Source organism: Gadus morhua, chromosome 14, assembly GCF_902167405.1.
Source record: "Gadus morhua chromosome 14, gadMor3.0, whole genome shotgun sequence".
Lineage (NCBI taxonomy): Eukaryota > Metazoa > Chordata > Actinopteri > Gadiformes > Gadidae > Gadus > Gadus morhua.
The window spans coordinates 18,552,713-18,565,653 of NC_044061.1; the positions used below are offsets into that span (position 1 = coordinate 18,552,713).

Consider the following 12,941-nt stretch of genomic DNA (forward strand, 5'->3'; position numbering starts at 1 on the left):
ACCTTTCACTGTCTTAAGAAATCACGTTGTGTTCATTTATACCAGGAATTTGGGCATGTTTGATAAAAATGGGCAAATTGAAATCGGCACATTTTTCAATCCACAGTAGATAAGAATAATGTCTATGTATGTTTTTAATTGTGGTGTATAAAGGTGTATATCGCAAAGCCTCCGCCAACTGCAATCCTGCCATTCTAGTTAGGAGTAAATGAGTAGGATGTTGATTGACGCTGGGACCTCAAATCACATAAAATGCCCCTCTTTGTTAATCTGTTTGCTAATGAGTCAGAACACTTAAAAGAGCTTAGCTACTAATTCAAAGCTCTGGAAGGTTTGAAAGGCTAAAGCTTAAGCAGCCGTGGGTTGCTGTTAATGACCCAATAATAACAAAATATGTATTTTTTTCACCAATGCAATTTGACTTCTGTCTCGAGTTGGGTACCAAAATCAATCGTTTTCAAATTTCGGTACCTAAAAGGCTGAGAGCGCAACTGGTGGGTGGGAGTCATTCAAGTGGTGTCTAACAGTAAGGGCAATGGAGAGCCGAAAGCGGTCCCAATGTAGTTGCTTTACACTTTTACAAACTGGACGCAGACATATTGAAGTATATCTGTCTCATCGGACTTCGAAATAAAAAGCCATTGAATTTGAATCACTGAATATTTATGCATTGAAATAACGTATCCGATTTTTTTGCTGTAAAGATGTAAACTTCAATTTACCGGTATACAATTTTACTTCCTATATTCTCAACATCCCCAAATTCATCATGCCAAATTCAGCTGCAAAATTCTATGCATGAAAGATGAAATTCATTTTTAACATCCGGGGACCAAAGGAAGAGCAATCGATCGTAGATGCTAGATCTAGTCAAGCAAAGAGCGTCCCTCGTTGGATCCCTGACTATGATGCGGTATGGCACGTGCAGAGAAGGTGCAGATATGTCCAACAGCAATGACTGTGACACCGGGAAATAGAACCTTGAGTTGCTGAGGCAAAACGGTTGATATGCCTCTGTGGTGGCATAACGAAGGACCCATCAAGGCATCATCTCAGCCGTTTTCGTTGGACATGGCTAAAACCTGCACATGCCTTCCCTCACCAGAGTCGGGTATCCAACGAATGACGCTCTTATTGCCGCTCGCTCTCCCTGCTCGACAGCGGTCTAGCACCTAGGATCGATTGCTCTTCCTTTGGTCCTCGGATGTTAACACTGAATTTCCTTCATTGAATTTTGCAGCTGAACTTGGCATGTTGAAATTTGGGGACGTTTGAAATATTAAGTTGAATTTTACATCTGAATATTGTGTATTTAATTTTTTAAAGGTTTTAACTCTGAAAACAGAGTTAAATCCAGAGGCAAAAAATTCAGATACGTTATTTCAATGCATAAATAATCAGTGCTTATAATTGGCTTTTTATATTCAAAATCGGATGAGACAGATATACTTCCATTATACAGACATTGATGCAGACAATGCTCCCTGAAATAGTTGTAACGTGAAATTTAAAGCTGACCAGGAACCTGGTCAAACACAATAACTAAAAGCCAAGGAATGTACCCTGTTTGATAGCCGTTAGTACACCTGCAGCCATCGTTTGTCCCGGTCTTGATTGACATTAGCTCAGCCTTTTTTGGTATGTCCGAAACCAATAAGAACTGAATTGCATGCTATTTACAGGAGGGATATGACAGTATGGGACAGCATATAACTGAGACTCACGCACTAATATGTAAATTGCATAAGGTTACAATTTGCAATTTTTTATTTTTTTTAACTACAGATTAGGGCCCGACCGATATTGATTTTTGAGTGCCGATGCCGATTATTTTCAGAGAAAAATTACGATTACGATTTAATCGGCCGATTAAAAAAAAAAAAAAAAAAAGCATATAAAACGTAGTTTTTGATACCTTAAATATACTTTAAACAATTTTGACGAATATGTGAATTGAATGCAGAACCTTTGAGTGTTTTAGAATACATTTACAGTCAAAAGTTGGTGTAATTTAAAATGTAAAATAAATAACTAACTCCCAATGTGCTGCGCTCGTGAGCAGTGACTAACACAGTATAGTCATATATATATAGTCATAGAGTAGTATGGTCTCACCGTTAGAGTCTACAGTATAACAAATTAACATGGCCTAGGACCTAAAGAAAAACAGGCACAACATGCTCAAACAACGCGTCTTGTGTACATTGGTGAAGTGAGCGCGCAGCTGCCTGAGCGAGCGTGCTTTCATGTTGTACGGTAAAATTCAATCTCCTCTTTTTTACTCCAGCTAAAGTTGTTAGTTAGCTAGGCGAGTAGGAGCGCAATCTGCAGGATTGCTATAATCGGCCGATTAAATCGGCAGGCCGATGAATCGGTCGGGCCCTACTACAGATATATTATTATTTTTGTGGTAGATATTGACAGTTATCAGCTTGTCTTTCGTGTTGTTAACACTCTTGCTTTCAATGACGGGTCAGCCGGTTCCACTCTCAACCCATGATTAGGGGACACGTAGATAAAACATGATACCGTTACTACGAGAAATGGGATAGCTAAAGCTCATGTAGGTAAGATTCAAGAGTTGTAAAGAGAGAGAGAGCAGCGAAGAGCTCGATTTTGAAGTTAAAAAACCAAATGTTCCCCCAGCTCCCCACAAACATCCAAAACACACACACACACACACACACACACACACACACACACACACACACACACACACACACACACACACACACACACACACACACACACACACACACACACACACACACCTTAGAGCTGCAATCTTTGATGTTTTCTGAAGTGCTGTAATGAGAGGAGGCGAGGGGCGTGGCGGTGTGCTTTGATATAACAAGACAGGCTGGAGCCCAAGTCACTTCTGGTTTACAGCTTTACTGGTTTATATCCAGGTCTGGTTCAGATTTTCCCTGGTTTAAACTTTAGGTCAGCTTTACTCATTAACTGATTTCAATTTTCACTGGTTTCCATCAAGCAAATTGGTTACGATTTTCACGGGTATTAGTCTTCACTAGTTTCCTAGGTCTTTACTCATTTACATGCTCAAGATCACTCACGGGTTTGTATCCAAATTAGTTTAGTACAGAACACTGTTTCACAGGGGAAGTTCAAACCATGAACTGAGTTTGCAAATTGCAGCTTAAAATTTTGCTGCTAGCACTTTTTGGACTGTCCCTATAAGATGCATTGGATGTTTAAGCCGTTCCATCTGACATTTTAATCAAAAAATCTATTTGTTTTTAAGTTAAGTAGCTAACGACTGTATCTCTAGCAGACCGGCAGATTGACAAAAGAAACACACACACGTGCACATTCAACCTCACCCCAAAACACACACAAACACACATTTAAACATGCACCCTCTTGCACATACAGTAACAGACACGCACGCACACAGATACAATTTGATCCTGAGGAGGAACACTTCACACGGGGGCCTGCACACACAAAAGGGGGCACATGTGTCAAAGGAAAGGGCCAAAAAGAGCAGACGAGAAACACTATATGTAAGAAATACAAAAAGAGGCGAGAGAAAACCAGTCTTTCCAAATGCACCACAAACAAACGCTGTTGTTAGGGAGGAAAAATCACACACCAAGTGGGATGCCATAGAAGGACTGGAGAAACAGGACCACAATGCACAACACATCTATCCCACCGACTTCCAGCTGGGTACCCTGTCGTGTCCCATTCCCAATGTGCCTTTCATGGAAGACGAAAAGCAGCACGTTTCTTATGCCAGTGTCTCAAGAAATGGCCGATATACATCCAACTAATTGGTAATTAAATGGTAATTTGTCTTGTATGTAACTGAAAAAAATGGAAGCAAAGTGTCCATTTTTAGGCTTGCTATAGCGCATCAACGCAGATGTTATTGTATACAGTAAGTGGCCGCCGTGTTGTGGTTGTGGGCGTTATTATGTGGGGCAAGACTATTCTCTTTGCCATTCTCAAGTAACCAGTGATCATTTGTTTTGGACCTTGATGCATGAATCACTGTAATGGCACCTATAATTAGTACGTATACTAGTACGTGGTCTGGTGTAAAGGAGTTTTAACTCGCTGGCTCTCCAAGGAGGTTGCTGGTGTGTTGGTTTACATGTTCTGGACAGGTTCATTAATAAAGGGACAGAATCACATTTACCGTAGGCCAAAATAGGTACTAAAACCAATACTGAAAATAACAACTTGTTGATGTGACACAACCAATAATCAATGTTCCCTGCCATTTATGAATATCATTGTATTTGCTGGTAGGCTGATGGCAATGAACAAGGGAAATATCGGCAGAGACCGATGTACAGTACAAGAATCGGTGCATCGCTATATTTTTCCATTTGTTAGTTGGTAATAAAGTGGCTCCAACATATAAAGTTGAAACTTTAAAAGGAGCCGTTATCTTCTTGTTCTGAAGTGAAAAGCCCCCTGCAGGTATGAGTGGGCTTCATATGGATACAACACAATGGCAAGTAAAAGTGTAGAGCCCAATGTGCATGCTACATTAATAATGTGGTCCAATAATATGGTACACAGATGTCCTGGGCCTCCATAATGTCTTCCTGCTGTCAGAGTGTAAGGCGGCAAAGAAATGGCGCCGCATGCAAAGCCCTTGGTGTTTTAATAACAGTTAATTGGGACAGAAATTATTTTAGCCTGATGTCAACGAGGTGTGCCCACCTGTGATGCGATGATTTCATCATTTAGCGCATCCTGTATTCTTGAGCGGCTCTTTGGACTCATTCTAAAATCATTTTACAAAATCCACATTGTCACACTTTTGGGCAGGTATGTGCCACACTAGACACGCTCATTTCCCGTATCCGTCACATTATATAACACAGTATATAATGTGTATGCAAGATGTCGGAAAATGTACCACAAAATGTTTTTCTATTAGAATATTTGTAATGGCTAATCATTTGCTAACAATATGTTTACTCAAGAACACATTTGCACCCCTAATGTGAACTAAATGTCCATTAAGACAAAAATATAAATAAATATTTATATAGTATAGTGTACTGCAGTCAAAGGCTCTGCAGAAGAGCTGCCTGCTAATACTGGTTGTGTGTGTGTGTGTGTGTGTGTGTGTGTGTGTGTGTGTGTGTGTGTGTGTGTGTGTGTGTGTGTGTGTGTGTGTGTGTGTGTGTGTGTGTGTGTGTGTGTGTGTGTGTGTGTGTCTCTCTCTCTCTCTGTGTCACTCTGTGTCTGTGTGTGATGGGGGGGGGTTGCACTGTGCACTACCTGGACACTGCATAAAAGCTTCTACTCCGGCTATTCTTTGAGCCAGTCTTCCCCCTTCCCTCCCCATCTCCACTCTTTTACCATCCCCCATCCTCTTAACCATCCAACTCTGGGGCACTGCTGTACCCCCAGCCCCACACCTCTCTCGTTCCGTCTCTCACTCACTGTCACTCTAGGCTTTCTATTTGCCTGTTCGCTTTCACAATCACTGCCAGCCCTACATTAAACATTCATGTCTCTCTCTCTCTCCCCCTCTCTCTCTCTCTCTCTCTCTCTCTCTCTCTCTCTCTCTCTCTCTCTCTCTCTCTCTCTCTCTCTCTCTCTCTCTCTCTCTCTCTCTCTCTCTCTCTCTCTCTCTCTCTCTCTCTCTCTCTCTCTCTCTCTCTCTCTCTCTCTCTCTCTCTCTCTCTCTCACTATCCGTCCAGTTTACTCACTGTCCTTCTCTCCCCCACCCAGTCGCTGATTGCGATCGGTTACTCTATGACTATGTCTCTTGCTGTACATCTGCATACGGATCTCATGGAAGTACACAGTTAAAGGTTTTTACATTACAGGACGAATTAGGCCAGTGCACACTGTCCTGGCCGCCATCAGGTATCAGCCTTCAGGAAACTTTATGGGACTGAACAGGAAACTCTATTTCACATACATCAGATAAACAAATAACAGCCAAAAGAAAACCAAATAAAAAAACACCAAGAACACTAAAAAATCCCCGCTTTAACCTTAAAACAATACTCGATTGCCAGATATAACCGAGTCAACCCAGATGAATGATTCCTCAAAAGACGTTACCTGTACGCCTCGGGCATACCTAGTCCAAACCCAGCATGCCTCAGGAGAGAGTCAACAGGAAATGCTTTGCATTTTTAACTGATTCATTTTGATATCCAAAAAGATCTGTGTGATGTGGAGCCAAGATAGCGGGGGTTCACAAGCAGCTAGTGGTGGGGTAATGAGCGCTGTGTGGATGGATGCCCACAACTGAGAATAACTCACAGGAACCAAAAGTGAAACTTTCATCTTCTTGCTGGAACCAGGGTTTAACCAATGATGAACACCTTACTTCTAAAGGGAATGAACTACACAATGACCATCATTGGCCTCTTTTTCACTCACAAACAGCTTTTTTTTTCTCCACCCATACCGGTGTGATGACCTGTATACTGAGGCCATCATCACAGCAGCAAATGTTTGAATTCTATTTCCAACATGCAGGACGGTATAAAACTGCTAATAAAGGCCAGTTAAGAGCTGACCATAACTCCAACTTGACAAAAGGACCCACAAACACAAACAAACCCCACCATACTCACAGCCTCCTCTCGATATTTTAAATGTTTCGTGGGTCCTGGGTTTTCATCCAAATATTTGAATTAAAGTCATCCAAACCAAAGTCCAAAGCCAGTTGGGTTTCCCAGTTTACCTGTTGAGGTATTTTGTCATGTATATTTGCCAGAACTGTACTATGTAACTCTTTCCGCAGCAGCCAACACTTTTGTGGAAAATATAATTTTCTTTTTTCTTCACAGACCAAATTTACATAGAAAATCTCTTCGGCCTAATTGAGTTGCGGGTATATGAGATATTGTATTCTTTATCGATTATTCAGCATTGAAAATATATATAACACCATAACATAAGTGCTGGCTGGGTGCATTGAAAGAGTTACACAGAGCAGGTATACCTGGATTATAAATATACCTCACATTTGATGTCTTCCAACATATAATCTATTCTGGCTACATCCTTCGCTGCTTAATTATTCAGTATGTGTGATGTGCTAATGCTAAAGCTTATATTCCTTCCACCTACCACACAAAAATATGACTAACTGCCAGTAGATCATGTACATTTCAATTGAAAAGAGACATGATGTTTATTTTCACTGTTAAGCCACACCGAGAATCCAGCGAACCATGAATTAAAATTACAAAACTAAATAGCCACAAATACGCCAGCCATATACGACACAAGCACAGGGATCCAGCCCGCCGTTTGCCCCACCAAAGTGGCCTATGGTGAAGATAATTAAAGTGTGTTTAGCCGATGGGTGCCGTAATAAGCCACGGTGGTCCCACAGGTTTCCCTTCTCCGGAGACACTGAGCAGGGATTCTATTATTGGACATTAGTCCTGTAGCCCAGGCTGACGGCACTGGGGCCTCCGGAGACCATACGTTACATATAGATATAGGTTGGATACATGACATGCTAGCAGCATACAATCTAAAGTCAAGAGTTGAAAACTGAACTGTGGCCGGTTGTGGATATTAGTGGTGAATTGATGCAGTGCATTTACGTGTGTCAGAGAAAGTGTTATTTTACAAAACTTGGCAATGTGTGCTCCATATACTTCTTACTTCAGTCTAAAAAGCAATGCTGCTAACATCCAAATCTCATCATTATCAACATAGTTAGACAGGTCGTGTCTAAAGTGATACTGTGCAACACCACTAAACAACGCTAAAAACACCAGCTTGTGTTTAAAGTGAACACACAGACACACACACAATTTAAAATACAGAGCAAAGATGAAAACAGTCATCAACTGCTTTAGTGATTTCAGCTCAGCAGACGTCAGGAACTTTCAGAACTCATCGCCGGCCCACTGCTGGTAACGACTTTGACGAAGAAAGAAATAGGCAGGTGCTGAGAGAGGATGTAGGGGAGCACAGCGACGGCCCTGTATCATTAGGGATTAACCTAGCCGCAGGCTCTACAAATAGACTGTCTCCACCTATAAGCCACCGGCACACAGACATTTATTTGTACTGCCAGGTTGTTGCTGGAGCAGCAGCTGTGCAGGTGAGAGAGGGAGCACTTCTGACATACTCTGAGTCCCGGGGATGGACCCACCATGGTCACTTTGTTGGGGCAATACAGCAGTAATACTATGAATACACATGCACAATCACTTTAAGACATGTTTGCTTTCTGATTGTTGAACACCTACCGCACTAGGAAGACATTGCCTTGAGAGAGTATGTCATTGTTGTCTCACAAATATTGGTAGACATCTCTAGCTAGAAATCTAAATAATTGTAAGATTACTTTGTTCATAGAACAGATGTAAAGCTATTGCCCTTAAATTGTTCTGGCATAGAATGAGGCATAAGGAGGTTCTGACCTCCAGATGAGAAGAGACATTTTCTTCAGGTGGCTAGAAGAACGATCAACACACCAAGAAGGTGGGCACACAACCTTCTGCAACAAAAAATGTACATCAGGGTATAGCTCAGAAAAAGAGTAGATGCATTGAGCTCGACTCCGCCTCATTCATTTGAAACGTGTTTCTGCTATAGACCCAATAAATACTGGGAATGTATTTGCAGACAAATGTCTGCTCAATTACTGCAATAACCTTGCTAAAATTTAGTCAAATGAAGTAGCCTAAAATGGAAGTAATGGATTAATGATAGTGTTGTCTGAAACAAATCCAATCTGTAGGATAGATGAATCTCCTGGTTAGGGTTAGGGTTAGGGTTAAGTAGCACTATGTAATATATGTACATGCATCCAAGAGACTCTTGTCCTGTCTCCTGACTCATTTAAATGCACAAACTTTAACAACACTTGGCAGAGGACTTTATCTGAACACTTTAACACATACAATTCTTGATTGCAATATTAAACTAATAACACTATTGTGACAACGTTACAAACATTGCTTAGTTGTTTATATTTTGTCAAGCAAAGTGATAAAACAATGCCCAGTTTAAACAAAGTTTATTTTTATGAAGCATGTATACTCAACGATAAAAAAACAAAGGTCTGATTTTATAGCAAATAAAATACCTAAAATACCAACCTACACCATTCGGCTAACAGTTTGAATCATAATTTACTCCGTTAATAAACTTTGTCAACAAACTTTGCTGAAGCTTCCAATTGTATGGCACTTAATGAATGAATATGAGGTTTTGTTGAAGCCAAAAACAGCCAGTAATCAGATGAAAACTGACATCGACCCAGTTGTCATCTGACGGCGCTCACCGAAATCTCATCTCTGTGACTGAAATCTTAAATATAACTCAATGGACAGTAAGCTTCCGGCATAACCATGAATGAAAGCAATAGGTCTGTTTCGCATACGAAGAAGATGAAGTCATTATAACGTTTAAAGCATGTAGCGTCCAGACAGTAAACACAGTTACGGCAAACCAGCTTGTCTCTCAATATCAACAAAAACATGCTGGCTGGGCTTTGGCTTCTGGAGATTCAAAAATGTTTCCCATGTTCTTACAATTTAAATGAAACACTTAACAAAATCCAAATTATCGTAGGCTTTAGTCGTGGAGTCCAAATAGGACTTCGCCTGCAAACGCCTGACAACCGATTAAATTTATAATGATTTCAAGCTGCGCCTTACCTTCAGTTCCGCACTCTCCGCCATCTTGTATTTCTTTGCGCAAGCGTGATAGAAGTTGGTCACATGACTGGGACGCGCAGAACCCTCCGTGGCCATGCCGCGGACGCGCAAATGGCAACAGAGGGAATGTTTTTTCAGCCAATCTGTATTGTGCATGACCTATTAAAGAATTGTATTGTGAGGCTAAAGCCTTTTTAAAATATTTTTTTGTGGTTCAAGGTCATACATTTTTTACTTACATTATTTTGAACAGTTGACACTCTTGTCACTCTTGTTCATTGTCACTCTTGCCTATAAGTTGTCTATTTTACAATTCAAATTATAATAAAGAATTTAATCAGGGTAAATTAGTTTACTACCTAACATATTTTCGTTCAAATACCTTGAGAAAAACTGTTTTAGAGGCTCAGAGCTCAGGTTATTGCATTTCAGGCCAAGAACCAGTAGATGGCAGCATATCACAACAAACTCACCTTGCGCGCCTGAAACGCAGGGAGGGAGGGAAATTAAATAGGCTACAAAATAAAGAAAATGGCAATTTATGTATGAATAAATTAATAAAGGAACAGTGAATGGATAAAAAAAAACCAATCAATTACCAACAACGATTAATGATCAAGTCATCCAGATTGTTTTCACAATTAGGAATATGTTCCATGCAATTCTTAATTACAATGAAGATAGAACAGCTTGACGTTTGATATATGAACTGATTTAAACCATTCTTTCCAACTATCAATATCCTTGTTGACTTCTCACTCAGTATGCTGAGTAAATTGCAAAAATCCCAATGCTTGTTACAATTATCAATTATCTGGAGTGTTTTCACAAATCGATTATCAATGCAGCATGTTATTTATTTATTTTTTGCACGAGATAACCACGTTCATCTAAATCCCGATTTTAACGCATACATCCAGAGTCTATAGCAGAGAGAACTACAACAGGTGCCTTAATGTTGAATTAAAAGTCAGCTGCAGCTGTAACGATCAAGTGCAGAATCAAGACACAAACCATAGCGGAAGAACAACAGCAAAAACATGCCTGTATGTTTATTATCTGTTAACAAAGCATAGGAAGCAAAACGCTGTATCATTTTAAAAACATGCAAAAATAATGCATCACAAACATGTTAATACAAAGATCGGTCATCTTTTTGGTAGCAGACATTGATTCGTTTGGCTTGTGCAAATTGTGTTTGTAGCCGATGTCAATTAAACGGAAGTTTAAGCTCACGTTTATTCTCCTTTAGAAAGGCCTGAAAGTATTTCCCTAAAAGAACGTGCGAGGACAGCATAGGCACATACACGCCATTGCAGCTTGAGTATTAGAAGGTTGATTCCTTGGAAAGAAGTTCCAATGCTCCCTTTTCTCTGATGTTAAAATAAAAAATAAATAAAAAAAACATTTTCGTACGAACCCAATGTCAAACAAATTCTCCATCCTAATGCCAAAAAGGTGGTTTATTTCCAGCGAGAAATATAAATGGGAATGTATCACTTCACTGTCATTATGTGAATATCTGTCTCACAAGTGTCTGGGGAAAAGGAGCCATCAGAGCGAACGTGTGATCAATACCTATTAGTCGTCCCTTTAGATGAATTAGGTTTCACCATGAGGTCAGGTCGGGCCCTGACTCAATGTCAAACATTATAAGTCCACTTGACTTGTCATGCACTAATGCAGTTGTCTTATAGAATCCTGTTAAGGCATTCTTCATATCTAATAAGGGGTAACCTGTGTTCTACTAAAGACCGCTAGGTGTCAGGCTTCTACTACAAAATAGAAAAGACAGTCGACTCTAAACAGTCAGTGGCAACCAATTTTTAATAACAACAACATGGATACATAGGCCCCACATGGCCTGGAGTAACCCCAAATTCGTCGTGGATAGATGATCAGAGACACCAGTATCGCATTGGTAATCACTTCTCCCAGGGTTGTTTTCATAAGTGTCAAAAAATAAATAGGCCTAGGAATAACAATAATCATAATAATCATAATCATACACAAGTTTAATGGTTTAAATAAAGCCAAGGGGATACATGAAAGGGCAGTTTAAAGAAAAAGGATCACACGTAGCCTTTGTGATCCTTTCCAAAACTTAAATTATATCAATGCTATTGATCGTGATGGCAGGGTGATCAGTGTTTAGGAGCATCATAGGCTACATCAATGAATGTGAATTTGAATGTTGGTGAATCACTTATTTTATTTAAACAACATAAAGCAAGACATAATTGGGGTATTTATTTTATATTGGACCATTTCGCTGAAACCTGAAACCTGCGAGATTTGGATTTTTTTTTGTTTCATTATTTCTTTGCTTTTTTCCACCACACATGTGTATAAATGGCTCAATATAGTTTACCTGTATAAACAAACTGTACACTGCAGAGAAATAATGCATTGTTTGAGCGACACACCGCCTCCTTTTGGTCTTTTCTTAGATCTGAAGTGGTGCTGATTGTGTGAATAAGTGCTCTATCAAAATAATATATATAGATTTAAAAAGATAGTATCATGACATAATTTGGTGTAGTGTTACAGCAGTGGTCAAATTCATATTTCGTTTCCATTTAAAGTGCTTAATGTCAACAACATACAATGGGCCACATAATCTAAGCAACAAAGAAAATTAAAAGACATCAATACAAAACAAATATATGTAAAACAAGAAACAATATGTTAAACAACATAAGCTATATCATGATACATATTTAACTTAATATCACAATTGTACAATCCATTGCACATCATCACATTATAGATATACTGTATGTATTTGTATAGTCTATTATATTTGTAGAATATCTTAAGAGGAGACCCCTCTGATGTTGAGATTCCTTTGCATCGGCCTCTTGAAAGCTTTGCAGCCTCATAACATCAATGCATTGTTGGACTGGATGTCAGAATGTTGTCAAAATGACATCATCCGGATTTCCAAATAGTTTGAGATTTTGTGGTCTGGGGTTGGTTGTGGTGGCGGTGGTTGTGGTGGTCGTGATGAGTTTTCGCTTCAAGTGCTCCAGTTAATCGCATGTCCGTAGGTGGGTAATCCATGGCTTACAGATGGGAGGCGAACGTAGATGAACTCTTGAGGTGGACCTCTGCTCTTGGCCGTCTTGAAGAGCGCCGACCGCGGCGTGCCCTCAGCCAGGGCGGCAGCAGACGGGGGCTGGAGGTGCAGGCTCCGGTACAGCGGTGGAGGGTCAGCATCTTAGGGGAGAAACGGGGAAGGAGGACCAACGTGAGCTGCTGGAGTGGCATTTCAACTATAACTAATTTTCTCGAACCAAACAATTTTA

At 40.1% G+C, this 12,941-nt stretch overlaps 2 protein-coding genes across 5 annotated transcripts in view; both read right to left on the reverse strand.

Moving 5' to 3' along the window:
• LOC115558760 (E3 SUMO-protein ligase PIAS1) overlaps positions 1–9,665 on the reverse strand; it is a 44,521-nt gene extending 34,856 nt beyond the window's left edge. Inside the window, exons 1-2 of one of the 2 annotated variants that reach the window (XM_030377185.1) lie at positions 9,634–9,663; positions 8,392–8,468 (exon numbers count right to left, since the gene is read on the reverse strand). Coding sequence is in view for 1 of the 2 variants with exons in the window: in XM_030377184.1 (XP_030233044.1) it covers positions 9,634–9,657 (24 nt within the window). In the remaining variant the exon portion in view is untranslated. Of the gene's footprint in view, positions 1–8,391; positions 8,469–9,633 lie in introns of both variants that reach the window. The other variant, XM_030377184.1, reaches the window with a different exon arrangement.
• A 1,965-nt stretch (positions 9,666–11,630) lies between these two features.
• The window catches only part of LOC115558180 (SKI family transcriptional corepressor 1 homolog-B), a 7,421-nt gene continuing 6,110 nt past the window's right edge, over positions 11,631–12,941 (reverse strand). For 2 of the 3 annotated variants that reach the window (XM_030376061.1, XM_030376060.1), the window contains one exon: positions 11,631–12,852. In XM_030376061.1, coding sequence (XP_030231921.1) covers positions 12,653–12,852 — 200 coding nt within the window. In that variant the 3' untranslated portion in view covers positions 11,631–12,652. The remainder of the gene's footprint in view (positions 12,853–12,941) is intronic. The other variant, XM_030376062.1, reaches the window with a different exon arrangement.